Genomic DNA, 27,624 nt, shown 5'->3' with positions numbered 1-27,624 from the left:
TTGACAAAAGCAATAAAAATTAATATAAAATCCAAAAATAATAATCATAATTATGCTTTTGAATACTTATTTAATATAACTTTAAAAAATTAGAATTAATTTGGAGGATATTTTTTTTATAATGATAAAATAAAAAAATGTATCCAAATGTGTAGAAATTTCCAGAATAACAAAAAATTTAACATATATAATAAATCATATGAATTTTAACTTAAAAGAAAAAAATGATTATATAATATATAAATTTTTATATTAAAAAAAGTTTTTATTTAAATTGATTATTTTGTTATTAAAACGGATATTATATAAGAAATTATTATACTGTATTTTAAGTTTTTATTAAATTTAATATAATTTTTGAGTATATTGATTTATATATAATTATATTATTTATTTATAGTTATGTTATTTATTTATAATTATTTATTTGTTCATTTAAAATCATTTTCTAATTATTTCTAATACCATTTCCAATATGGCTTCCGAATTTTATCATATATACAAAGTTAATCTAAATACTTTTTTTTTTTTTTTTTGTTATTAATAATAATAAAATACTAAATTAGCTTTTTAAATATTTTAATAAGACTACAATTAAATCTAAACTTAAAAATACAGCAAATATTAGTTTATTTAATTTTCTAACATTTTATTTACGAAATTTTCTATTTCTTAAAATTCTTTAAAAGAATATTTTTCATCTTAAATATCGACTTTTAAATTTTTAAATTCATAAATTTTAAACCAACTAATTAAATAATTCCATGCACACTCATTAGTAGGAAAATTTAGTATAATATCAAATATAAACTGAATTTCTATCTAAAATTGATATTTATTTTTAAATAAATTATTTTTTAATATATAATATCTATAATGCCAAATTGAATTATTCTACAAACTTTAATTTAATAATATATTTAATTATAATTACTCTTCTTTATGCATTTAAAAACGTTAACAAAGCCATATTCTAAAATTAAATAATAAATAAAATAATTAAAAATATACCTGTATTTCCAACCATGATAATTAACTTCATCTTCAGCAAAAACATTTTCTTCTAAAAATTTAATTTCATTATCATTTTTATTTAGTAAATCAATAATAAATATTCTGTGTTACCTGTAAATTTATAATTAATTAAAAATAATAAATAAAATAAATTAAATAAAAATAAAAATAAATTAAAATATAAAAAATAATAATAATCTGAATAAAAAAAAAAAATTAAATAAAAATAATAGTAATAATCTTTAAATTTTTAGGGAATAAAAAAAATGATAAATTATTAAATATATAATGATTTATTTATATATAATAACATATATATATTATTATTATTTATATTAATAGTATTTAATTAATAATTTAACATATATATATAAATATATATAAATATATATATATATTTATATATTTATATATTTATATATTTAATTTAATTTAACTACCATATTTAATAGACTTTAAAACCTCCATTTAATGTTAATTCATTTATATAATCTAATTCTTTTTCTAAAGATATATTTTTTAATTGCTATAAACATTTTTTTCTTAAAATCCAAGCATATTAATTTGATTATACTTTATTTAGTATATATCCTGTTAATTCAAAAGCTCTTTCACTTATTTCTTCGTTTTTTATAATTATTCGAAAATAATTCATTGCTTCAGTATCTAATTTATATACATTTTTCCATTTTTTTTATTTATTTTTTTACATTTTTAATCACATATTATTTGAATTCCTTTTTATTCAGGTTCTTATAATGGTTAAATATTATCCCATTTATATTTTGTTAATTCTAAAAAGGACTTTAAAATTTTTTTATTTTATTATTTTTTTATTTATGTTTTTTACCATTTTTATATATATATTAAAAAAATATATTCAATATTTATATTTTTTTTAAATATATATAAATAAAAAAAAAATTATATATTTATTTTTATTTACATAAAAATAAAAATTATAAAAAGAAAAAAAAATATTAAAAAATTAATTTCTACAATATTTTTTTTTGTTAAAAAAAAGAATACTTTAAAAAAATAAAAAATGAATGTATTCAGAAAATCCACAAATAACTAAAATTCTGAACAAGTGATTCCAGATTTTATATTAGGAGAATAATATACTAGTTTTCTAGCATACCTTCATCCACAAATAATAATAACAAGTTGCATAGAATTAATAGGAGTTTCAATATATTAAATAGCATCTATACTTATCAAATTTTTTAATTTTGTATAAATATATATTAAATAACTTAAACAAAAAATATTAAATTATTAAATGGATATTTATTAGGTAATTATCTTTTATAAAATAAAAATAAAATATATAAAATGTAAAAAATAAATTAAAAATTATTAATAATAAAAAATTATAATATTTGTATATAATTAAAATAAAAGGAACTACATTTTTAAATTTATTTGGATATTAATTAGCATATTAATTTAACAGTAACATAATAACATTAATAAGTAAATTCCACGGTTAAAAAGACCCATATTAAGTAGGAAAACATTATCAGCGAGCATTAGCATTTTAATTTACATATTTATTAATATTTATATTAACAATAATATTCCAAGATTTTATATTGCGATTATTAGATTCGACAAACGACTCTGAGATTTTAAAATATGCAAAATAATATATAAACTATAGTATTTTAAGTATTTTATTTTATAGTCTTTACGATGTAACTTGTTTATTTTTATTTGGTTAAAGTTTATTTAAAATTCCGTTTTAAGCTTAGTTTATTTAATCTTTTTTTTCTTTGATTTTTTCTTAGTTTTTTTATTATTTTTTCTTTTCACAAAATCTAAAATATATGACTTACGGAAAAACTTTTGGAGATTTTTGTGCACTTTTTTTTCTTTGGAAAACTTTGTAAAAAAAAAACTTACCATCATTTATTGGAATTACAGTCAGAATGTGTTACGAATGGATAGATTTTATTAAATTCATTTTCCCGCCAGGATTTGCTTTCTACTTACAGCATTTTTATGTTGATTTAGTGTCTTTGTGTGCTATTTATTTACATTAAGAGGGGCCTTTATATACCTTCTTATGCTATTCAGCCTTAAAATAAATGTATTTTGCAATCCCTAATGGTATTTCAATATCTGTAAGTAGCTTTGTAGGATAAACAATAGGTGAATAAGCTAAAAAAAATCATAAACGGCAGCTTTAATAGGTGTTATAGCATGTAATATATGTTTTATTTTATAAATGACAAGTGTTTATATATTTAATATTCCTTTGAAAAATTTTATTAAAGCTATTAATGTAAATAAGATTATGTTTTTTGATTTAAGTTTAAATTTTTATGTAATTTTTGCGTGTTTTTTTGAATCTAATTAGTATGTTTTTGCTGGAATTTTAAAAGGAATCGGATAATAAAAAATTCTTTTGTATATTTATATTATTATATATTATGGTTTTGGATTAATTTTTGTGACTTTTTTTGTAAATTAAAATTAGTTAATGAAAGTTTTTTGGATTTTTTATATATTTTAAAATGCGGGAGTTTGTATAGTTTAAATTTTATATTTTGTTAAAAAAAATTGGTATGAATTCATTGATTTTTAATAAGAAATTAAATATAAATTATTACATAATGAAAAACAATTAAATATTTAATTAATGGATATTAATTATAAATGAAATCTTTTAAATTACTGATTAAAACATACAAATTAATATTTTTAAAAATTTAAGTATAATTTATTTTATGTTTTTTTATTTATTTATAAATATTTATATTTATATAAATTTATATATATATTTATATATATATATATTTATATATAATTATTTTTTCTTTATTTAAATAATTAAGCTTATTTATATTCTATTTTTAAATATAATTATGTTTTAATAATCTAATATTTTATTATTTATACTATTAATTAAATTATATTTTTTTATTATTTTTATTTAATAAAATTTTATATATAAATAAATAAAAAACTAGCTATTGTTTAAAAATATAATTATATTAAGATCATTAATTTATTAATAATAATAATGATAAAATAGCAATAATTATATTTAGTTGAAATAATTTCATCGTTATAGGCAAAATACTTATTTTAGACAATTGATTTAATTTAATTAAACAATAAATAAATATATTATAAATTAACTATATATAAATAATATATTAAAATTGAAATTTATATATATAAAAAAAATTATATTTAAAATAAATTATGATGAATATTTCCTTAATAGTAATAATATTTAATTAATAAATAAAAAATATATTATTAATATGTAATAATTACAATTATTATTGTTTTTATTAAAAAATATTATTATATTATTTTAAATTTATATATATTATTTATTTTATTAAAATATATAAAAATATATGTATTTTTATTTAATACTTAAAAATGATATAAATTTATTATAATAATTAATGTCATGTTTAATATATTTATTTAATAATAAATTAAATTATTATTAATATTTATATATACAGAATTGTATATATTTATATATATATTATATATATATATATATATTTATAATTATTTTAATTTCTTTAATATAAATATTTTTTATTAATTATATAAATTAATTTTTTATATTTTATTTATATATTAATTATTTTTATTTTTTTAATTTTAATATAATAATTATTTTTAGTTTTTTAAAATATTTACATATTTTATACATATATTTATTTATAAATTTTATAATTCTTTATTTTTACTTAATATTATATATAATTTTTTTTATTTTTAAAATAAATCATAATATTTTTTTAAAAAAATAAATAACATTATTATAAATCTATATCATATAATGAATAAAAAAACTTTTTTTTAATAAATAAAAATTTAATAAAACATTTATATATATTTATATTTTATTTAATTCATTTGCTTAGCTACTCATATCTTTATAATACATCCTTCTTAATATTTCATCCTCCAATAATTTATCCTTAACCTGAAAGAAGTTATTTATTATCTTTATCATTATCATTCGAATTATTATTATTATTAAATTCTTCAATATTATTTGCTGACTACTAAAAATTATTATTTATTTATTAAATTTCTTATTATTATATCTCAACCTAAACATTATTTTCAACATTATTATTATTTTCAACATTATTATTATATTGGACATTATTATTTTCTTAAGCTAATCTCTATCCCCCAAATTACTCGTTTGCTTAAAAAAGCATATTATTTTCACTTTATCTTTCAGCTTCTTCCAAACTTTAATTCAATAAAAGATAATTACTATCTACTAATGCCAACTAACTTTAACTAAAAGCCTCTCTGGCATAAACAGGATAAAATATAGTCCATAATTAAGGCAAGTCATAATACCATGATAAATTAAATAAAGGAAAATATAAGCATCGAGGTCTGTGATAAGAAGGTGTAAAATGATAAGAATCATTCCAATTTATGGAAGGAATTTCAAATTCGCAAATTAAAAGTGAAAAAATACCCAAAATAGTAAGCATAGATGCCTACATGATTAAAGAATAAAATCCGTAGACAGTATTTTATACATAAAATAAAAAAACATAAATTATCAACATTGAAAATAAAGGAAACCACTTTATACTTGAGCGGGTTCTTATAAAAATTAAAGTAATAAGTTCAAATATAGTTAAACATGCGATTAAATTTTCATCTAAACCTTTTGGAATGCTTTTGTAAAACAATATGTAGTAGCAAGTATATAAGGATGATAAGTATATTATATATACAAAAAGTATTAGTTTTAAAAATGAAAAAATTAAATGTTTACGAGGACCGTTTTATAACGCATGTAAATATAAACCTAAATATGGAAAATTCTATATTACTGCTTAAGTATTTTCATTATCTATTTAGCCCAAGCAATGCAAACAATCCACTATTTTATATTTTTATAAATGTTTTTTTTATAGAAATATATAAAATATATGTTATACTTATAATTAAAATTAGTACGGGAGAACATATTATACTTATTTTTATATATAATGCAGATACATTAGAAATAAAAAATATGCCTAAAGTGATTTTAAAGAGTGAAAATAAAGCAGTAAAAAATAAAACTAAATAACTTTCATGTAAATATTAACGTAATTATTATTTAGACCAACCCCATAATTCTCCTGTATAAAGATTTCTTATTATAATATCTTAATTTCTATATTTATTTATTTTCATTTTTTTATTTATATATAAAAAACCTAAATGCATAAGTTATTTCATTTATTAATATAGTCTCAATATCAATTATATTAAATATATAAAATTTCGATAAAAAATTATTTGCATAACATGAAGGTTCTATATAAAAAATTACTGTGGTCATATTTCTCTCATATCTATATATTTATATGTTAGCATTTTTAAAATTAAACTTAATAATACCTCATATATTTTGGATATTCAAGAGCCTATTAAAATGCTGAATGTTCGAATTAAATAATTGGCTTGCTAATACATTCTTCTAATAAATTATTTGTATATATATTCATATATTATGGCATTTGAGATATAGGTTCTTCTTTATCAGTTTATTATTAATGATCGTAATATTAATAATTATATATTTGTACTGGCTAAGCACTTGTTTTATTATAATTGCATATATTGTAATAAAAAATAGTATCTGCAGGAGTAACTAAATAATTTTAGTTAGATTAATTAACTATACATAAATAACTTAAAATATATACATGCTAAATAATTAAAAAGTACATATATTTGAATGTCTATTATCATTAAGTAATTAACCTAAACAACCACCTGTATTTTAAAAAAATATTCTAGCAAATAAAAACGTGATAAAATAAAAAGATGCTTTTTTAAATTATATATGTATAGAAAAAAAAATTAAATAGACTAAAAAGGTATACAAATTTACCGAAAGAAAAAAATATATATTTCGTTACTCTAAAAAAAAACCCACTATTATTATTAGAAAGTGACTTTTTGTATATTGTAAATATGTTTTTTTCAAATTCCATTTTCTTTAATTTTAATTTATATATATAAGTAAATAATAGAAAAAAGTAAAATTATATAATATATATATATAAAAAATATTATAAAATATATATATATTTATTTATGCATATAATTAATATATTTTTATATTTATATATGTTAATTTTTTTTTATTTATTTAATCATTATTTTTAAATAAATTTTTATAAATACATATGATTTTTAATTATTTTTAAATTTTAATAATTTTAATTATTTATATATTTAATTAATAAAAAAATCATTTTATTTTATAAATAAATTTTTTTGAAACAAATTTCATTTATTAAATACAAATTATAATTTTAATCAAAAAATTAATTCTTCATTGATTTCTTTCTATAAAAATCCTTCTTGAAACTCAACATCAAATAAAAATAATCCTTCAGAAGGAGCTTTAATCCTTTTTAGATTTAAAGGATTATATTAATTTAATATTCCTTTTGGATGTAGTAAATAATCAATATATTAATCATTAATTTATCCAATACTATATAAATAAGCGACTCCAATCATGAATCTAATTTAATATTTTAAAAACGATTTTCCTTTAATACTTATTTAAATAGTTTTTATATCTTTATGAAACCTTTTAAAAATAAATAAATAAATAAAATAATAAAAATAGGAACATATTTTCAGAAACTTAAAATGAAACATCATCTATTTTTCTAACAAACAAATTAGCCTCATTTTAAAAATCTTCTCTAGAAGTAAAGCAAAGGAAATTATAAGAACCTTAAAATTTCTTAAGTGCATTTAAAAATTTGTCAGTATTAATATCTTAGAAAATATTCCAGACTTATCCTTATAATAAAGGGTTTTCATATCTATGTTTTACATTTGTATTAATGAAATATTTATAATTTCTATATTTTTGTTTTTCATATAATATTTTATTTTTTATTTTTTACTTTTATTTAACATTTTTCCTTATATCAAAATTTTAAGGAACATAATAAGTTTCCGTAATTGAAATTTCATTTTAATTGTTTTTACGTAAAAAATAATTTATGCCTCTTGTTATAGTTTCTAAATTGAATATATTTTTCTAATTATATATTTTTTATATAATTTTAATTTTTTTTATTTTCAAGATTATACGTTTTCTTCTCTATTCAAAGTAAATTGAACAGGATGTTTAAATGCATTTACACCTTAATCTGTTCTACTACAAGTCTTTGTTTTTATATTTTATTTAGAAAATGTAGAAACAGCTTACTTTTTAATAATTAATATTATTTATTTATAAAAAAATATACGTAATATTAAATATACATCTATTTAATATTCAATAGTATTCATTTGTACTCCGTTTTTCAACTAAATTTAAAATCCGTTGTATTTTTTACCTATATATTAAAAATAGGCTAGATATTTAACTTATTTCATATTAAAAAACTAAAAATCATAATAAATAATAAAATATATTTAATTTTTTAATTTATGAAAATAAAATAAAAAAATTACATATTTTTATACTAAAATATTTAAGATTTTATATTAAAAAAATAATGCATATATATTTTTAAGTATTATTATATTTTTTTTAAAATAAAAATAAAAAAATCACAAAAGTATAGATTTGTCACTATTCTAATTAGTCAGCTTTAATTAATTATTTTTTCTTTTATAATAATCATATAAGTAATAACATACAAACTCAACATTTTCCTATTTCATTTAATATTTTATTTTAAATTCTTTTAAAGTAATCCAATTTCCTTTCCTAAAAGAAACCGGTAATTCATCTGGGAAATAATTTAAAAAATTCCAAGTATCCATTAAATAGCTTTCAAAAGGCCCTTACTGTGTATTTTATTTATCAATATAATACCAAACTTTAAAATCCGATTAAATATCATTATTAATACAAAATTATGAAAAACAAGCTTATTAAGCAATTAGATTCCAGTTTTATTGTTACATTAAAAATAAGAACTCTTCTTATTGTTATTATTATTGTAAAAATAATTCATTTTAAATAAAATAAGGACTTTAATAATCAAGAGAAATAGTTTACTAAAAAGGAAATTATTGCTAAAAAATATTTTAAGGGACTGATGAATTATTGATTAAGTATTTTTCTCTTAATTTTCTTATTTTTCTTATCTATTTTTGATCTTAGGAATTTTTCTTCCTAAATCAAATTGTTTATTATTATGTTGTTTATATTTGTGATATTACTTTATTATTCAACTATATTAATATTAGGCTATTATTTATTATTATTTATTTGTTAAGTTTTTTTATTAAATTCTTAATTTATATATATTCCTTTTAATTTTTGTTCTATTATTTATAATTCATTTTCATTTTTTTTAATTTCATTTTTGTTTTTTTACCTTCTTCTTTGTTTTTTTCTATCTATTCTTCTTGTTCTTCTTTACATACGTAAATCACTTTTTCTTTATTTTAAAGTTGATGATTATAACTATAATTTTTATTTTAATATTTTTTTTCATAATAAAATTTAATTTATTGTTTATTATTATCATTGCTTTTTATTATTTTTTAATAAATGTATGTATATTTATATTATATTTATATAATATTTATATAAAAAAATCTTTTTTTATATTTATTTTACTTTTATTTATTTGTATATATTCTTTTTTAGTATTTTTAAAAATGTTTATTATCCTTTTAGTTTATTTTACTATCATTATTTATATTATTTTTAAATTATTAATCATTGGTGTTGTTTATGGGAAGATTATCCATCTCTTTTATGGCATACTCGTCTTATAATGAGTCGTAAGAATTAAATTATTAAATTTTAGTTTATTTATTAATCAAATCTTCTATTACTAAATCTTTTTTTGGTATATAAACTTCCTAAAAACTTGGCTTTTTATAATATCTTTAGTTTTAATAATAGTTGTTTTTTTATTAATACATTTTTTTATTTAATAATAGAAAATATTTTAAAAACAATTATAAATAAAAATTAAAAAAAATCTAAATTAATTATATTAACAATAATTAAATAAGATTTTTTTTTAAAAAAAAAAATATATTTTATATTATATTTATTTTATTTAAAATATATTTTGTAATATTATAAAAAAGTAAATTTTTTACTAAAAATAAAATAAAAATTTTTGTTTTTGTTATATTAAAACTCTTAAAAAAATTATATTTATTATAATTATTATATTTAAGTATTAAGTATTATTTTTATTTTTTTATTTCTAATTTTTCTTTTCTTAAAAAAAAAAAAAAAAAAATTAAAAAGTTATTAAATTTATATATTTAACGGATAATATTACCCAATATTTATAATAAGTAATTAAATTTAAATCATCAAATTATAATCATCTATTATTACTTTGATTTCTTTAAAATTTTAAATTAAAGACATTTTCTTGTCCACTAAAAATTATAAAGGATTAAAAATATAAGAAAATTATACATAATTGTTATTTTATAATATAAGTAATAATAATAAATAAATCTGCAATATCAATTTTTTTTATGTATTTTATAAATCAAATCATATTAGATGATTTGCTGATTTTCTGTATTTTTATTTTATATAAAGAAGCTTTATATTTTTCAATATTTAGATTTTCTTTATAATGTATATATAGATAGGTTTTATAAAATATTTCCATATACATTTATTATTTATTTACTTGGAATAAAGCCAATATTTTTAAAAGGTATATATTTTGAGTAAAAGTATTTATATTTTTAAGTTATAAATATAAATGCTTATTTAGAATAATTTTTTATTTTATTTTATTTTTTATATAAACTTTAAAAAAATATAATATTATTTTAATAATTTAAATACTTAGAAGATATATTTCTTTCTAATAAAAAAATAAGGGTGATAATCTTCTAGATTTTATATTTTACTTTTTAAAAAAATCAATATATGTGAATATTAATTTAAAATATTAATATTTGATATTTTTTTTTAAAAAAAATAAGAATACATAAATATAATATGAGCATATATTTATCTATTTATTTAAATATAATTAATAATACTTTTTTAAATTATAAATCATTTGTTTTTAGAAAAATCCAATAGAAAAAGTATTTTTTTTAAAATAAATAAATATAAAACTCTAATTTATATAAATATTACTTTTTTAAATTTTTTATTTTAATTTTTCTCCTTAATTTTATTTTATAAACTCAATTAAATATAAAGGCCATAACTCTTTCGAATTGTGTTATTAATCAAAAAAAAAAAAAGAAATATTAAAAAAATAAAAATATAAAAAGTAATATATACTTATGTATATATATATATATTCAACTATCAGAATTTTATTGTTTAATATCCTCATTTTTATCATTTTTCACAAATTAAGCCTATAAAGGTTATTTTACATCAATATCTGGACACTCCCATCCAATATCTTTCAATAAAAGCCTCACATTATTATCTAAATCGCCTTCAATAAACAAAAAACTATCATTATTATCTTTAACAACATTATTTTCCCTATTAATAAGCACTAAAGGTACTTTAGAATCGATAAATTCAACTAAAGAAGAAAAAGGTTAAACTACAAGTGACGTTCCTATATATAAAAAAAATTAAAATATTTTTTTTTAAGTAAAAAAAAATACCCATAATAATAACTAAATCAGCCTATTTAAGCAATTTAACTTTCTAAATAAATTCCTAAGGTAATTATTCACCAAAAAACACAATATCAGGTTTTATTAATCCATTACATTTTTCACACTTTAAAATTTCTTCTTTTTCAATTTCCAAATATAATTTTTCGATCTCTACCTTTTCACTACAATCTATACATCTTGCACTTCGAAAATGTCCGTGTGCTTAAATTATTTTTTCTTTAGCAATACCGGCTTCTATTTCCAAACCGTCTATATTTTGTGTAAAATTAGCCAAAAGAGCCCCTTATTGATACACTTTAGCCATAAAATAATGATTAATGGTAAAATGGGCCCTACATTATAAGAACTCCTTCGCTAATTTGTAAAAAGGCAGTGGATTTTTTCTAAAATAGGCTAACGTAAATACTGCTTCTGGGTAAGGAAAATTATATTTCTCTAATTATGAATATAAACCGGTTCCAGGAGTCCTAAAATCAGGAATTCCTGCCGAAACACTAATTCCAGCTCCTGTAAGGAAAACTACATTTTTGAAAGTTTTTTTTTAAAAGCCTTCTACTAATTTTTACCTTGAAAATTTTTTAGTTTTTTCATCTATTTTAAATTTATCGAGTTATTTTTTTATATTTTAAATTTCATCTTTAGAAAAATCCTCATTGTGTTTTATTTAAGAAAATTTTAAAGTAAAACACTTTAATTAAATATTTGTTATATAAGTATCACATTTATAACACCAAAAACTGCCATCACTAAATGAAAAAACAATACTGTGTTTGGATTCTTCGAAATGCATTGCCATATCTCCTTTTATATATCTAGAACAATATATATGTAAACATGTTAAACATATCCAATTTTCGCCTTTATGGGAACATGTTTTACATGGAAAATCTAATAAGTCTTATTTATAGGTATCTAAATGAGAAGACAAATCATTTATTTCTTTTATTTAAAAATGAGGGCAGTCTTATTTTGGCTCTATTGCATAACCTATAAATTCATCGTTTTATAAATCTTAATCTTTCTAAGATTAATTTTAATCTTTTTTTTCCATAATATTATTTATATTTTAAAAAAGAATATATATTTATTTATAATATAAAATTATTATAATAATATTTTTTTTTTATTAAATAAAGAAGATATATTTTTATTATAAATTTTTTTATATATATAAAATGTTTTAATAAAGAATAATTATATTTTAAATAAAAAAAAAATATTAAATATATTTATAAATAATTCTTATTAAATTATTAAATTAAAATTATTAATATAATATTATTATATAAAATATTGTAATTTTAAATAATTTAATTATTTATTTTTTAATTAATATAAAAAATTGTTTTTAGTAAAATATTGTAATAAATATATTATAAGATTAAATTTTATAAATGAAATATAATATTAATAAAAAAATATAATTTAAAGTTTAAATAAAAACTTATTAAAAGACATTATTTTATATCTAAAAAAATTATATAAATTAATATTATAAAAATATTTAATTTCAATTTTTATTTAATAAATAAATAAAATTTTAAAAACAATTAGATATTTGTAAAAAGATAAGTAATTATAAATATAAAATACAAAAATACATATAACAAAATAAAAAATCTTTTTTTAAATTAACTTAAATAAACATATTTAAAAATATAATAAAAATAAAAGAAAAACAAGTTTTAAAAAAAAAAAAATTATTTAAAATATTAAATAGATATATATATATATATAACCTAGCAAATATTTCTTTATATATTATAAAATTAAATACATTATATTTTATAATAAAATTATGTAATTATGTTATATATCAGAAGAATCCCGTTAAATTATCATTGATTTCAAAAATTAAAAGAACTTAAAAGATAAAGAACGCAAAGAATTATACCTTAAATACAAAACAAACACCATAAACTATATCTAAACCTCTCCATTAAGAAAACAAAACGAAAATATTAAAGAATAAGAAAATAATATTTTTTAAAGAATTTCGACATCAGTATCTAATTTAAATAAACCTAAAATATAAAATATTTTTGAATAAAAAAAATACAATAATTCTGAATAAAAATAATTTTATAATATAAATTAATATAAAAAAACATATGAACATAAATCCTTTTAAAATGATAAAATAGAATCTTTATTAAAAAGTATTAAATTACAATAATTAACATAATAAAATTAAAAAAATACAAATATATAACTTTTCTTAAATAAAAGCCATAAAAACAATTTTTAAAATAAAAGATAATAATAATTTCTTTCAAATCCATCATTAAATAATATTTTAGAATAAAATATTTCTTTTAAGTAATAAAATTAAATTTAATACGTTTTTAATTAAAACAAAAAACTTTTAACTACGAATAATGAAAAAAGTACATCTTTTTAAACAAATTTATAAACCCAGAAAATAATTAATGATTTAAAGTAAAAACAACATGAAAGTTTTTTAAAAAATCCTGATTTATTTTAAAAAAAGGCTGTCTTTTTTTACTAAAATAATAATATAAATGAGATTATAGCTAATTATAAAAAAAAAATAAGTACATAAACTTCTGATTTCTTATAATAAAACTAATTGACCAGTGTTTGTTCAAATGAAAGTTTTATTGAAGAAAGAATAACTACTTAACATAAAGAAAGTTAATTTGCGAACATATAGAACAATATTTAGAATATGTTCAATCGAACAATGCAAAAATTGCGTCTTCGAGTTCTCAAAAAAATAGGGAAAGGCAAACATTCGGAAGTATTTTTAGCCTTAGATTTAAAGAGTTGTTTTTTAATTGCAATAAAGAGAATAAATAAAGAAGAAATAATAAAATAAGACATGGAAGAATAATTTTCGGAAGAACTAAAAGTTCATTTTTAATTAAAGCATCCTAACATAGTTTAACTTTATGGATTATTTGATGATTCTGTATTTTTTTATTTAATTATGGAATATGCACCAGATGGTTAACTAAAAGAATTCATTGAAAAATAAAAAAATGTCTTCAATGAATTATAAGCAGGTTATTTTTTAAAATAATTATTAGATTCTATAATTTATTTGCATTAAAAAAACATCATGCATAGAGATATTAAACTAGAAAATTTACTTATATCTAATGTATTTTTTATTTTTTTAAACAAAAAAAAATCTATATACTATATATATATTTTAGGAAATACTTAAATTAGCTGATTTTGGATACAGTAGATATTTAATAGATAGATAAAAAACAAGGAAAACATTTTGTGGAACTTTAGACTATTTAAGTCCTTTTATTTTAAATGAGAAAGAATATGATTAATAGGTTGATATTTGGGCTTTAGGAGTAGTTTTATATACACTTTTATAAGGAATTACTCCTTTTTATGAGAATAGTTTTAATGGAACTTTTAATAATATATAAAAGGGAAGCTTTTCATTTTAAAAATATATAAGTCTTGAATGTAAAGAGTTTATTAAAATGCTTCTTAATCCGTAATTAAAAATTACTGTAGAGGAATGTGCGGAAAACAAATGGGTGTTAGATATGGTCAGGGAATATGATAAATTAAATTAATTTTTCCTTTCAGAAGAAGATTTGTAAATAATTTATTGATAATTATTTTTTTATTTTGAATATAAAAATTAATAAATATATAATATATAATTTATAAGTGTATATTTACTTTTTATATATTTATAAATATAACTATATATTTATTTTACTTTTTAAAGTATAAATTAAATATTTGATTGATATTATATATATGTATATATATAATAATTTTTATATTATTTAATATATAAAAATTTAAATTTAAAATTAATTGTTTTTTATTTAAAAATAAATCATAATATAATAATATATTAAAATAAGTTTTCATTTTTTAATATAGAATATATTATATAATGTCTATAAAAATTATAAAATATGCAAATTTTATATTTAATAAAAAATATATTATTCCTATAAATTAATCAATAATTTTAATTATTTTCATTAGGATTCTCTTCGAAATACATATAATCTAAAAATAATGTAGATGCGACAATCAAAGCTTTATCCGTCGCCGCAGACTGCAATGGAAAGCAAACTGAGAAATTCGAACTATCACCCACACATGATTTTAAGCATCCTGTTGTAAGTTTAGTGATATTAGAAACCGTTTTACCCTCTGCATCCTTTAACTCGAATCTTACAGTCTGACAACTTTCACATGGTAAACCTTTACAGCATACTCCTACTTAACAAAGACTACCCATAATTGTATATTTCAAGTTTCCTACAGCGTCCTATATATTTAATCCTAAACTACACATCAGACAAGGGCTTATTATTTTTCCAATATTTTAATTTTAGCCATTCTCAACAATAATTACATCTAGAACAGGTCTCGCAAGGCACAAGCAGGTACAAGTAAAAGGCCTTTCTAATAGCATAAACATCGATTATTCAAATCCAGTCTCCTTCACTTGTCCTTAGTAATTACTACACTTCATTTTAAATGGACGACAGCTTCCTGGTAAGCAATTTCGGGCTAAGCAACTGCTCTTTTCTTTACATTTAAAAATTGTATTATTTCCTTATTATATTCCGTTCGCATCAGCAGGAAATACTTTATATACGTTTGGTGTTTCGTAACCTATTAAAGCCTCTAAAGCCTCGAATTTCTACTTGATGAAAACTCCTTATAAATTTTCTAATTATTATAAACCAGATTAAGCTTATATATATACTCCTTATGGTTGAGGAATCATTAGATATTGTATATTTTAATATTATTATTAATATAATTATTATTATGGAAGTGGTTGTTAATTTTATTATTATATAAAATATTTTTTTTATAAAAATATATATTATAATTCTTATTTATTAATTTAAATATATGATTTTTTTGAAAAAATAAAAATTCTTTTATATTTATTAAAATAAAAATTAATATTATTGATGATTTTTATTTATACTATTTTTAATTTTTATTATTATTTATAAATATTTAAAAATTATATTATTTATTTTACTATTTATAATTTAAAGTAATAAAAAAAATTATAACTAAAATAAAATTTTTATATTATTTTAATATATATATATATATATAACAAAAATAAAAATGAATATAAATTTTCTAGTTCTAATAAATTAAAAATTTATTAAAAAAAAAATCATTTAACATATATTTTATATGTTTCATAAATATCTTTATAACTATTTCAATTAACAATATTAACTTCATCCCAGTTGATTTAATTATTTTAAATATCTTTTATTTTTATTGAAATAAAATATGTAACTTCTTCCTTTTATTATCCATATATTCTCTTTTGTAAATTTATTCATTTTATATAACTTCGTATAATCTTTTAAATTAATTTTTTATCAATATCCTGAAATAAAATTTTTTGTTATTTAATTTAATTAAAGTGATCTTTTATTAAAAAAATAAATAATAATATAAAATAATAATATATATATATATATATATATATATATATATATATATATATATATATATATATATATATATATATATAATTTTTACTATTATATTTGTAAAAAATTAAAAGGATATTAATTTCAATTTTTTGTATTTTATTAATTATAAATAATATTAATAACAAAATAATTGTATAATATTTCCACAAGATCCTTTAATAAATAAGGTTTTTCAATAAACCCTTACATGCCTGACTAAAGACACTTCTGTTTCTCTTCTGAAAATGCTGTAAGTGCAAAAACAGGTGCTTATTTAATCTATTAACTATCCATAAGTACCTAAAGCTATTTAAAACTTTAATATCCATCCATATCAGGCATTTATATGTCCATAAAATATAACATATAGTCTTTTTAATGTTTTAATTTTAATAAAAGGGCTTATTCAATACATTATTTACCACTATTGGCTTTATGAAAAATTATATTCTTGCATTTTTCAAGAGATTTTTCTAATACAAATAAATTAAAAGGAGTATCATCTGTAGCCAATATATATGATGGTTATTAAAATATTTAATTTAATTAATTATATATATTATCCATATCACTTTATTGTTTTAAAAAAGTGGTTTTTTTTAAAGATTATTAATTAAAATAATGTTTAGTTTTAATTTTTTTAAAAGTTAAATCTTTATTTTCGATTTTTTTTAAATCATTTTCTTTTGTTAAATTTTAATAAGGAAATTTTACTGAATTTAAATCATCTTCTTTAAGAAATTCTTAAGAGGTTGAGATTTTTTTTTTTCTTTTTTTTTTTTTTTCTAAAAAATCTTCGCTTATTTTTTCTTCATTTATTTTTTCTTCTTTTTCTATATTTTTTTATTTTACATTTTCCATATTTATTTATATTTACTCCAGATTTTCCATATTTATTTACTCTAAATTATCCACACTTATTTTCTCTAAACTATTTATTTAATTCTCATTAATTTTCTCCATTATAAATGAATCTTTCACTTTATGAACTTCATTGCTTTTCTTAAATTTACTCTTTTAATCAATTTAATATTTCTCGACTTTAAGATCTTAAGAAAATCTTAAAAACCTTTATTTTTTTTACAAATATCCTATGTTTTAGCAAGTAAATAATTATTTATTCCTTTTATTAATCTAAACATAATCCGGAGTAAGTATTTCCTCATTTCTCTCATTTAAATCTTACATAATTTTTCTCTTTAAATTCTTAATATTCACCATCTCTCTATTCTAGTAATTTTTATAAATCAAAAATTTAAAAGAAGCACCCTTATTTACCCCTGAATTAATAAAAACCTTATCAAAAGGTCCTAAAATGCCTGCTATTTTTCGTGTAAATTCTAAGCCTAAACCTGCAAATGATTTATGGCTAAATTAGTCTATTTAATGTTCTTAATTAGAGTGATTTTTTTTCAAAAAATTAAACATTTTATTTTAAATATTTTATGAAATGCCCTACCCTGTATCCGATATTTTTATCCAAAAAAGATGCTCGTTTTCATTTTTTGTTTGAATCTAAATTCTCCCTTTTTGTGTATATTTTATTGCATTTCCAACTATTTCAAAAAGTACTTACATTAATCGCTTTTTATCGTTTTAAATCTCAATAATTTCGTATTTTTACTTCACTTATAGACTCTTTTCACCTATCTAATATAAATAAATATCCAATATACCCCCTATAATAGACTTAAAATCGAATTTCTCGACATTAACATCAATATTTTGAGATAAGTCAGTTATATTATAAATGGAATAAAGCAAAATAAGTCCATTATTTTTAATAATATGTAGATTTTGGACAAAATCTTGCCTCTTTTCTTCTAATTCTTCTTTCGTAAATTAATAAAGAAGCACCTCGGACATATTGATAATTGAATTGAGTGGAGTCTTACTAATATGGGATATCATATAGAGTAATTATTCTTTATATTTCTCGATTTCTTATATTTTTTTATTTATGATTTTTTACATAGAATCACTTATTAAAATAACTAAGCAAGGTTTTTCTTCCCAAAAAGAATAATTCAATTTAAAATCAAAACTTTTTTCATTAATATCTTCTTTAAAAAAATCATAAGAAAAATCACTTTAGGAATTCTTTTCTAATTTTCTTTAAGTCTTTTATATTAAGCATGCATTATTTATTGAATTTTCTATTATATTTAATGAATTTTTTAATATATTTTTATATTATAAATTCTATTTTAATTAAAAAATATGGTTTTCTTAAATATAACAACCTTATTTTGACAAATATACACTTATTTTTTCATAGAAACTACCTTTTTCGCCTTCCTTTTTTATTTAAATTTCCTTTAGTTTTTCCAAAATTTTATCATCTGAATCAATTTAAAATTACTAAAGAAGAATTTTATTTGCGAATTAAACTTTTAAATTTTTATCTTCATTTGTTATAACGAGTACTCCGCATTAAATTTTTTCGTGAATTAATTTTTAGATTTAATAAAAATTCTTATTTTCACTTTTTAACTCAAAAAAATTATTTCTTTCAGTTTTTTCTAATTTAAAGAAAATTAAATTCTGTAAAAAAAATAAAAAAGTTCTTAATAAAACTAAAATAAAATCATTATTTATTAATATATTATATATTATCAATTAAATTATTCCAATTATTAGTTTCTGTTCAATATTACGTAGATTTTATAAAATTTAAAAACTAGAAAACATCCAAAAAATACTCTCTTGAAATATTTATGGTTCTTCCTCATTTTTTTAACATATATAGCAAATGTAAATAATTTAACCTACTTAAAAAATTACGATTATAATTCTTTATATGTTTTTTTTAATCAATAGGATAATAATTAAATTCAAAAAACATAAAAAAATATTTTGTAAATAGTTGATAAATAAATTATTTTATCTTATAGAATTTAATATTAATCCTAAATATAAAACAAACATAAATAAAGATAAACCTATTATTCTATATTAAATTATTTCATTTTAATTTGCCATATATTATTATTCAATTTGATAGTCTTTAAAACTTAAATATTTACAAAATAAATTACTTTAAAAATATTTTAAAAACTATTTTATTTTATTTTAATTTTCTAACATTTTTATTTAGAAATATTACTTAATTATTATAATTTTAAATTAAATAAAAGAATAAATATATTTGTATTTATTTTAATCAAATTAAATTAAAATTAAATAATTAGTTTTATGATAAATTAAAATATAAATTATTTATAAATATTTACAAAAATCATTATTCATATTAATAAAATTCAAATAAATATAATATTATAATTTTAAATTATTAAAATAAATATTTTTATTGTGTTTATTATAATATAATATAAATAATTTACTTTTATATATATAATGATATAAAAATATATATATTTATAAATATATTTATATATTTAAATTATATATATTTTTTTAAATATAATTATAATACTTTATATTTATTTTTTCTATTAAAATAAATATATAACAAGAATAATTTATATTATTATAAAGATTTCATATATATATATGTATAATTCATAAAATTAATAATAAAAACTTAATATAATTATAATATTGCTTTTTATAATAAAATTAATCTTTGAAAATTTATTATATAACTGAAATATTAAAAAAAAAATCTAGATTAGTAAATTTTTAAATTATTTTTAAAAAATAAAATAAAATTAATATAAATATAAAAAAGATTTTATATATAAAAATATAAATGATAATAATATATTTTAAATAATAAAAATATGAATTAAAAATTTTTCAAGATTTATAATTATAAAACATAAATTTAAATAAATATATAAATATATATATATATATATAAATATATATATATATTTATATATATATTAATAATTGATTAATACATATTTAAATTTTTTTAATTATTGAATTAAATTAATTTTTTTTTATTATTTAATTAAATTTTTTCTTTTTTTTTAATATATATCTTTATTTTTTAAAAAATGTATTCAATTCTTTTTTTTATTGTATTAATTATCGATTAATGATTAATATAAATATATAATTAAATATATATAATATTAAAATTTTTTTTTAATTATAAGATTAAATATGAGTTTAATTTATTATTTTCCTATATTTTAATATTTATATTTTTATTATAGTTTTATTATTTTTGTTAATAGTAAAACAATATATAAGTTAAAATAATATTTCTATATATTTTTATGTTATAAAATTTCATTTTTTTAAAAAAAAAAATGGATAATAATAATAATAATATAAATTAAATATTAATATTTTCAAAAAATGATAAATAAATAATGATCTAATTTTTTAACATATAAATTTATTATAAATATTTAATAAAAACACAATTATTTTTATTTATACTAAATTAATATAATTCAAATTAATCAAAAATATTATTTTTAATATTAATAATATTAAAAAAGAAAACAAAAAATTTAATAATAAAATTAATATAATAATAAAAAAATATAATAATAATTTATATTAAATTTTCTTTATTAATAAGGAAAAAAATTATATTTTAATTAATTATTCATTTTTTTTTACTAAATATACAAATATTATTATATATAAAATACAAATAAAAGAAAAATATGGATTCATTTTAAAGACAATAAAGAAGTAATACCGGATATAGTTAATTAAATTATGAATCATATGCATTAAGTCCTATAATTAAACCAAATATATAAAGTAGTTATTAAATAGATTAAAATTAAGAAAATATTTCTTCATAAAAATTATTAGGATCGCCATTAAAAATAAATTAATTATTAAAAAGATTTAATAATAAGCATTTGGGATAATCGAACTAAAAATTAAAATATATATAAAACAATTTGTAAGAAATATAAGTGATAAACTAGAATTATTATTATAATAAAAAAAATAAGAATCTAATAAAAGTAAGGCTATAAAAGTAATAAATTTGAATTTATATAAAATAAATAAAAGCAAAATAAATTCAAATGAAAATTCAATTTTAAATAATTCCACTTATAGTGTAAAAAGTTAAGAATTTTAAACTAATAAAAGCAATGAAAGTACCGGATAGATATTATAATAAAATTATTAAAAAAATAAGCATAAATAATTAAATAAATCTAGTTGTAGTATAAAAAGTTCTGTTAATTTAAAAAAAATTAAAAAGAAGTTATAAATTCTCTTAATTTTTCAAGAAATTTAACTCAATAAAATATTAGAAAATAAAGAGAAATTTCTAGTTAAGGTAAAATAATACAATAAAATATGTTTTGTAAAAATAAAAAAAATAAAATGGATATGGGCTTTCTTAAAAGAATGTTATTATGCCTTCTATAAAAAGTAAATTGAGTTTATAAGCTTAATATTTTACAGAATTAAATTAATTGGATATTAATAAGTTTTTTTAAAATAAAAAAATAAAAAAATAAAAAAATAAAAAAATATGATAAATTTATAAATATAAAAAAGTTTTTTTTTTTTTATCTCAATATTAATAAATTTTATTAATATTTAAATATAAAAATATATAAAGAGTTTTTGATCTGTATTTTAATTAAAATAAATATCATTTCTATTAATGTTTTTTTATTTATTTTTTAAGTATTCTTTTTATCAATTTTTACTATTTATAAAGTTGTTCTTTTTTATTTTTATATTTAAAAAAATTATAATGGTTTTACTATTGATTTAATAGTATATGTTATAGAATTTTTAATAAAAAAATAATTTATATTAACGATATTATATATATAAGTTTTAAAACGAGAATATTTAATTGTTTATTCATTAAATGAAATTTAAAATAGATAATTCAATTAAAATATTTTAAATTTATATATAAACTTATTAAATATATAATAATAAAAAAACTAATATATATTTAATTATAATATTTATGTAATAACATATAATTAAATATTTTATAAATTAATAAATATAAATATTTACTAATTTTAATGATATTAAAATATTATAATAAAACTAAAAAAATAAAATAATATAATATATATAGACATAAAATATAATATAATAATATTTTATTTAAATTATATATTATAAATTTAATTGTATTTTATATATATATTTTTTTTATATTTAATTTAATAATATTAAATTATATTATTTCTTTAACGAAATTATTATTTTTATTATTAATAAAATCTATATGTTTAATAAAATGTAAAAGCAATTAATAAAATATCTTAAATCATTTATTTAAGTATAATAAAATAGCAACAACATAACTCTATTTACAATTATTAACTTTATATATTGGAAACGTTGGAAAATATATTAAATTAAAAATATAAGCATCAATATGTTCAATATATAATTGTAAATAATTTAAATTAATGTATTAAATTTTTTTCTGTATATTATGTATAAATTATGAATGCATTAAAATATTTCCTAAAAATCTAGATTTCATTTACTAAAAAAATTGAATTTAAGAAGTAAATACAATTAAAAAAAAAGAAGAATATATAACTTTTATAAAAAACATAGATATTTGAAAGTTTAAACGGGTTGTTTAGGGATAAAGTATTTAAAATGTTTTTGTAAATAATATTATAAATAATGATATTAAACATAATTATAAATTCTTTAGAAGACTTAAATTAATGATATTATTATTTATAAAAATGAATTATTCTTAGATAAATTTTAATTTATAAATTAAAAATAATATTATGTTTATATATTAATTAACTAAATAAATAAAAAATATATATCTAATATAAATAAATATTATTTATATATATATTTTTTTTTCTTATTTTTTAATTTTTTTTTTTCTATTATTAAAACTTTAATTAAAATAGATTAATTTAAAAAATCATTATAAATTAAATTAATTTATATTAATATTATTCGTTAATAAAAAAAAACATTTTTATTTGTATATAATACCAACATCTAATTTAAAGTATTTAATTGTCTATAAATTTAAATATTAATAAAATAATATTTTAAAGTTTTTTGTTCTATAATACTAATACGTTTCAATTTTTTACTAATTTATATGCTTATTTTTATTATTATTATTAAAATTGCTTTTAAATTTATTAATATTTATTATTTATAATTTTTTTTAAGCAAAAAATATTCTATAAATTTATATAATAGAAAATCAAGATAAAGTAAAATTAAATAATTTATTATTTTAAAAAATTAATTATAAATTTTTAAATATATTATAAATTATATATATAAATATTTAATATTAAATTACATCAATTCATATATTACATAATATTAAAAATATTTTAATTTCAGGCTTTTTTTTTATCTAAATTTATAATTTCAATAAAAAGTTATATATAAATATTTAAAATAAAAAAATTATAAAAACGCTTTATAAACAAAAATTTTTTAAAAAATATAATAAATAATATTTAAAAAAAAATATAAAACAAAAATTAAATGCAAAAAAATATAGCTCTTTTTTTAATAGTTTCCATAATTGTTAAAAATTCTATATAAGCTAACTGTCCTGCTGGTTAAGTAACAGCCGCAGGTAGTTCTGATGATGGTGGAGATCCAAATAGCTGTGTCAATTGCGCTCCTGGATTTTATTCTAGTCCACAATTGGAATGTACTGCCTGTTCTGATAATAAATTTTCTGTAGCAGCTCTTAAAGCTACTGCATCAAATTAAGGTTAATCATGTATATTATGTGCTGATGGTTATTATTCTGCTGATAGTAGTACATGTACCGGATGCCCTGCTGGCTATAAAGGAAAAGGTCCTTTAGCATTTGCTGGTGGTGCTAATTCTTAAGCTAATGCTTGTGAAGTTTGTGCAAAGGCACCTGTTGCAAGTACAAGTAAAGCTACTTGTTTCGCTTCAAAAATAGTTTTCGGAGTTTTACTGATTGTTTTATCTTTCGCTTATTGAAAGATTTAAATGTTTTTATTTTGTAACATATATGATTTTATATGTTAGAAAATTTAATATTTTTTGTTAAAAATACATTATTTTATTTTTATTTATATTAAATATGTTATATTTAATATAAAATATATAAAAAAAAAAAAATAAAAAAAAAATTAATAAATAAAAGGCAATTGATTAAATTTCTAATATAATTATATATATATATATATATATATATATATATATATATATTTATATTTGTTTAAATTTATAAAAAAATTAAATATAATTTCAAATAACTAAAATTAATGTAACAATAACTATTTAATTATACATAAAAAAAGTAATTGTACCCCCCTAACAACTTGGAAATGTACTTGGACTTCCAGCTGGTGCTCCTTTACAATGTTAACATGCTTTATCTTTACTAGCACCATTATTAATTAGTGGTAAAGTTCCTCTTCCTTTTTATTAAGCTTCACATACTATACAAGTAGTACCATTAGAAGAGTAATATCCATCAGCGCATTTTAAACAAGCATTATCTTCTGCTATTATATTTGTTTTAGAGGCTGAATCGGCCCATTTATTTCCTGAACATGAACTACATTTATTTAAGGCTTATGTAAAAAATCCGGGAGCACAATTTAAGCATTTATTTTAATCCCCACCATCATCTGTATTTCCTATTAATGTTGATGTGTTTTCAGGACAAATTGCTTAAATTGAAATGTATATAAATAATGAAATTATTAATAATAAAAGGATATTTTTTTACATTTTTTATTATAATTTTATTTTTTGATAATATTTTTTTTTTAATAAATATTTTAAAATGAATATAATTAATTATTTTTTTAAAAAAAGAAAAATTTAATTTTTAAATTTTTTAATATAAGTAAAAATAATATTCATTAATTTATATAGCATTTAAAAATTTATTGTTTAAGGTTTATATAATATATTGTATATTAAATGTATAAAACTTAAATATAAATTTATATATAAATACTATATATTTATTATATAGTAAAAATTATTATTTTTTATATTAAATTTTATTATAATAAATATGATTATATTTTATTTTAATTTATTAAAAGTATTTTATAAATATAGAATTTATAATATATTAAATAAATTTTATAAATTATAATATAATCTTTAATATATAATAAATATTTTATTAAATTTTTGTATTAAATTTATTTAATAATTTGAAATTCTAAGTATTTTTTAGAATTGAGTTTATAAAATATATATGAAATATAAATAATAAATAAGTTTTTTTTATCATTTTTGTTAATAATTTTAAACTAATATAATAATAGTATCTAAGTTATAAATTAATAAATATCTAAAGTGATTATTTTATATGTTTTTTTAATATTATTATTAAGTATTACTATTAATTTATAAAAATATTAAGATTAATATTTATAAAAATTTATTATTTTATAAAAAAAATTAAATTGATAATTTATTAAATAATGATATAAATATATAAAAAATATATTTTTTTTAATTAAAAATAAAAAAAATAAATAGTTTATTAATAAAAAAATAATAAAAATAATTAAATAATAATAATAATAAAAATAATAATAATAATAATAATAATAATAATTATTTTTTAAATTTTTTTTTTTTTTTTTACAATATAATAATTTATTTTGATTTGATTTTATTTTATTTTTCTTTTTATAATAAAATATATATATAAATATTTTTTTTTATTTTTTTTAAACATAAAAATATATTATTTTTTTTTATTTTTTATTTTAATATTTATTTATTACAAAAATTTTTGATTTATTTATTTTTTAAAAACATAAATAAATAATATTTTCTTTTTAACTGTATTTAAAATAAAAAATAAAATACAATGATTGAAATAGAAGCTAAATCAACACTACGATCAGCTGACGGCGCGCATTTTTTTTTCACATTAATATTTTTATCAGCATCTGGAATAATAGAAAGGCAAAATTTGCAAGAAAAATGTTCCTTGAACCTTCAATTATTAGTAGATTTTGTATTTTATGGCTTATTAGTAAGAGGAACATATTTATTAATAACAATAGTTCCTAAATATAAGAATCGTGACATAGTTTTATTTTTAGATTTCTTAGATATTGTATTCTATATTTATTTATTTGTTTTATTCATATATGCAAATATACTTTATTTTAATGAAAAATTCAAAACTTGCATTAATTCAGCACCAATTTTATGTTTTTTTACTGAAATGTTTCTTATTGTTACCTATGTAATATTTGTAATATTAGTACTTAATGTTCTAACTTATTTATTTAAGTTAGTAACAAAATAGAATGTATAGGAACATGAGAATTTCTAAGATTGAATTAAATATATAAATATTATAAAAAAATATACATATTTATAATTATTATTAAATAAAATGAATATTAAAAATATTTATATTTTATTTTTTTTAAAAAAAAATAAGAAAATAAGTTGACTTTTATAATTTATGTATATGGAAAAAAATAAGGAAAAAAAAAAAATTTATACATTTTTTTAAAACAATTAAATTTTTAAAAAAATTCATAAAATATTGTAAAATAATATAAAATATATATATATATATATATATATATATATATATATATATATATATATATATTATTATATTATTATTATTATA

The 27,624-nt window shown here is 15.4% G+C and overlaps 7 protein-coding genes across 7 annotated transcripts, besides 70 other annotated features; 2 read left to right on the top strand and 5 right to left on the bottom strand. All coding sequences in view use genetic code 6, as the record gives it.

The window, feature by feature from the left end:
* Positions 1-364: 364 nt before the first annotated feature.
* Positions 365-429: a microsatellite.
* Positions 430-799: 370 nt separating this feature from the next.
* IMG5_150260 (hypothetical protein) lies at positions 800-1,482 on the bottom strand (the record flags this gene model as incomplete). Its single annotated transcript, XM_004030896.1, has 4 exons — positions 800-822; positions 935-973; positions 1,012-1,125; positions 1,455-1,482. The coding sequence occupies 4 exons, from the start codon at positions 1,480-1,482 to the stop codon at positions 800-802; spliced, it is 204 nt and encodes a 67-aa protein (XP_004030944.1).
* Positions 1,129-1,208: a microsatellite.
* Positions 1,152-1,195: a microsatellite.
* Positions 1,152-1,244: a microsatellite.
* Positions 1,174-1,256: a microsatellite.
* Positions 1,308-1,369: a microsatellite.
* Positions 1,309-1,439: a microsatellite.
* Positions 1,399-1,439: a microsatellite.
* Positions 1,483-1,870: 388 nt separating the features above from the next.
* Positions 1,871-1,959: a microsatellite.
* A 3-nt stretch (positions 1,960-1,962) lies between these two features.
* Positions 1,963-2,002: a microsatellite.
* Positions 2,003-3,756: 1,754 nt separating this feature from the next.
* Positions 3,757-3,825: a microsatellite.
* Positions 3,764-3,825: a microsatellite.
* Positions 3,769-3,824: a microsatellite.
* Positions 3,774-3,830: a microsatellite.
* Positions 3,790-3,825: a microsatellite.
* A 306-nt stretch (positions 3,831-4,136) lies between the features above and the next one.
* Positions 4,137-4,183: a microsatellite.
* Positions 4,167-4,229: a microsatellite.
* Positions 4,230-4,297: 68 nt separating this feature from the next.
* Positions 4,298-4,380: a microsatellite.
* Positions 4,325-4,363: a microsatellite.
* Positions 4,381-4,507: 127 nt separating the features above from the next.
* Positions 4,508-4,550: a microsatellite.
* Positions 4,510-4,550: a microsatellite.
* Positions 4,549-4,644: a microsatellite.
* Positions 4,601-4,677: a microsatellite.
* A 272-nt stretch (positions 4,678-4,949) lies between these two features.
* On the bottom strand, positions 4,950-6,204 carry IMG5_150250 (hypothetical protein; the record flags this gene model as incomplete). The annotated part of the gene is made up of 2 exons (XM_004030895.1): positions 4,950-5,854; positions 5,907-6,204. The coding sequence occupies 2 exons, from the start codon at positions 6,202-6,204 to the stop codon at positions 4,950-4,952; spliced, it is 1,203 nt and encodes a 400-aa protein (XP_004030943.1).
* Positions 5,112-5,168: a microsatellite.
* An 852-nt stretch (positions 6,205-7,056) lies between the features above and the next one.
* Positions 7,057-7,104: a microsatellite.
* Positions 7,063-7,106: a microsatellite.
* A 784-nt stretch (positions 7,107-7,890) lies between these two features.
* Positions 7,891-7,940: a microsatellite.
* A 118-nt stretch (positions 7,941-8,058) lies between these two features.
* Positions 8,059-8,096: a microsatellite.
* A 1,249-nt stretch (positions 8,097-9,345) lies between these two features.
* Positions 9,346-9,392: a microsatellite.
* A 166-nt stretch (positions 9,393-9,558) lies between these two features.
* Positions 9,559-9,592: a microsatellite.
* A 448-nt stretch (positions 9,593-10,040) lies between these two features.
* Positions 10,041-10,084: a microsatellite.
* Positions 10,085-11,229: 1,145 nt separating this feature from the next.
* Positions 11,230-11,267: a microsatellite.
* Positions 11,268-11,298: 31 nt separating this feature from the next.
* Positions 11,299-12,554, bottom strand: IMG5_150240 (sir2 family histone, putative; the record flags this gene model as incomplete). The annotated part of the gene is made up of 2 exons (XM_004030894.1): positions 11,620-12,554; positions 11,299-11,570 (listed from the first exon to the last, which is right to left on the bottom strand). The coding sequence occupies exons 1-2, from the start codon at positions 12,428-12,430 to the stop codon at positions 11,299-11,301; spliced, it is 1,083 nt and encodes a 360-aa protein (XP_004030942.1). The 5' UTR covers positions 12,431-12,554.
* A 155-nt stretch (positions 12,555-12,709) lies between these two features.
* Positions 12,710-12,752: a microsatellite.
* A 129-nt stretch (positions 12,753-12,881) lies between these two features.
* Positions 12,882-12,926: a microsatellite.
* Positions 12,927-13,660: 734 nt separating this feature from the next.
* Positions 13,661-13,711: a microsatellite.
* A 627-nt stretch (positions 13,712-14,338) lies between these two features.
* IMG5_150230 (hypothetical protein) lies at positions 14,339-15,236 on the top strand (the record flags this gene model as incomplete). Its single annotated transcript, XM_004030893.1, has 2 exons — positions 14,339-14,758; positions 14,814-15,236. 2 exons carry the CDS (start codon positions 14,339-14,341, stop codon positions 15,234-15,236), a joined length of 843 nt encoding a protein of 280 aa, XP_004030941.1.
* A 143-nt stretch (positions 15,237-15,379) lies between these two features.
* Positions 15,380-15,433: a microsatellite.
* Positions 15,434-15,576: 143 nt separating this feature from the next.
* Positions 15,577-16,396, bottom strand: IMG5_150220 (scramblase family protein, putative). Its single transcript, XM_004030892.1, has one exon. The coding sequence runs from the start codon at positions 16,376-16,378 to the stop codon at positions 15,599-15,601; it is 780 nt and encodes a 259-aa protein (XP_004030940.1). The 5' UTR covers positions 16,379-16,396; the 3' UTR covers positions 15,577-15,598.
* A 667-nt stretch (positions 16,397-17,063) lies between these two features.
* Positions 17,064-17,159: a microsatellite.
* Positions 17,069-17,094: a microsatellite.
* Positions 17,090-17,158: a microsatellite.
* A 42-nt stretch (positions 17,160-17,201) lies between the features above and the next one.
* IMG5_150210 (hypothetical protein) lies at positions 17,202-19,790 on the bottom strand (the record flags this gene model as incomplete). The annotated part of the gene is made up of 2 exons (XM_004030891.1): positions 17,202-17,842; positions 18,017-19,790. The coding sequence occupies 2 exons, from the start codon at positions 19,788-19,790 to the stop codon at positions 17,202-17,204; spliced, it is 2,415 nt and encodes an 804-aa protein (XP_004030939.1).
* Positions 17,893-17,927: a microsatellite.
* Positions 17,904-17,974: a microsatellite.
* Positions 17,929-17,976: a microsatellite.
* Positions 17,970-18,030: a microsatellite.
* Positions 19,241-19,287: a microsatellite.
* Positions 19,791-20,462: 672 nt separating the features above from the next.
* Positions 20,463-20,525: a microsatellite.
* Positions 20,472-20,532: a microsatellite.
* A 362-nt stretch (positions 20,533-20,894) lies between these two features.
* Positions 20,895-20,948: a microsatellite.
* Positions 20,949-20,969: 21 nt separating this feature from the next.
* Positions 20,970-21,025: a microsatellite.
* Positions 20,995-21,042: a microsatellite.
* A 166-nt stretch (positions 21,043-21,208) lies between these two features.
* Positions 21,209-21,248: a microsatellite.
* Positions 21,249-21,500: 252 nt separating this feature from the next.
* Positions 21,501-21,573: a microsatellite.
* Positions 21,523-21,572: a microsatellite.
* A 911-nt stretch (positions 21,574-22,484) lies between the features above and the next one.
* Positions 22,485-22,522: a microsatellite.
* Positions 22,523-23,118: 596 nt separating this feature from the next.
* Positions 23,119-23,156: a microsatellite.
* A 1,280-nt stretch (positions 23,157-24,436) lies between these two features.
* Positions 24,437-24,501: a microsatellite.
* On the top strand, positions 24,474-25,221 carry IMG5_150200 (hypothetical protein). The gene has a single exon (XM_004030890.1). It carries the CDS (start codon positions 24,504-24,506, stop codon positions 24,975-24,977), a length of 474 nt encoding a protein of 157 aa, XP_004030938.1. The 5' UTR covers positions 24,474-24,503; the 3' UTR covers positions 24,978-25,221.
* Positions 25,097-25,142: a microsatellite.
* Positions 25,170-25,214: a microsatellite.
* Positions 25,222-25,734: 513 nt separating the features above from the next.
* Positions 25,735-25,780: a microsatellite.
* Positions 25,735-25,789: a microsatellite.
* Positions 25,736-25,788: a microsatellite.
* Positions 25,790-25,953: 164 nt separating the features above from the next.
* Positions 25,954-26,018: a microsatellite.
* Positions 25,975-26,048: a microsatellite.
* Positions 25,998-26,057: a microsatellite.
* A 28-nt stretch (positions 26,058-26,085) lies between these two features.
* Positions 26,086-26,142: a microsatellite.
* Positions 26,143-26,356: 214 nt separating this feature from the next.
* Positions 26,357-26,403: a microsatellite.
* A 49-nt stretch (positions 26,404-26,452) lies between these two features.
* Positions 26,453-26,531: a microsatellite.
* Positions 26,510-26,583: a microsatellite.
* A 57-nt stretch (positions 26,584-26,640) lies between these two features.
* Positions 26,641-26,737: a microsatellite.
* Positions 26,738-27,551: 814 nt separating this feature from the next.
* Positions 27,552-27,611: a microsatellite.
* Positions 27,555-27,624: a microsatellite.

Source organism: Ichthyophthirius multifiliis, assembly GCF_000220395.1.
Source record: "Ichthyophthirius multifiliis unplaced genomic scaffold scaff_1120509251153, whole genome shotgun sequence".
NCBI classification, from domain to species: Eukaryota; Ciliophora; class Oligohymenophorea; order Hymenostomatida; genus Ichthyophthirius; species Ichthyophthirius multifiliis.
The sequence above is the reverse complement of the archived record's forward strand: the minus strand, read 5'-3'. Positions and strand labels throughout refer to the sequence as shown.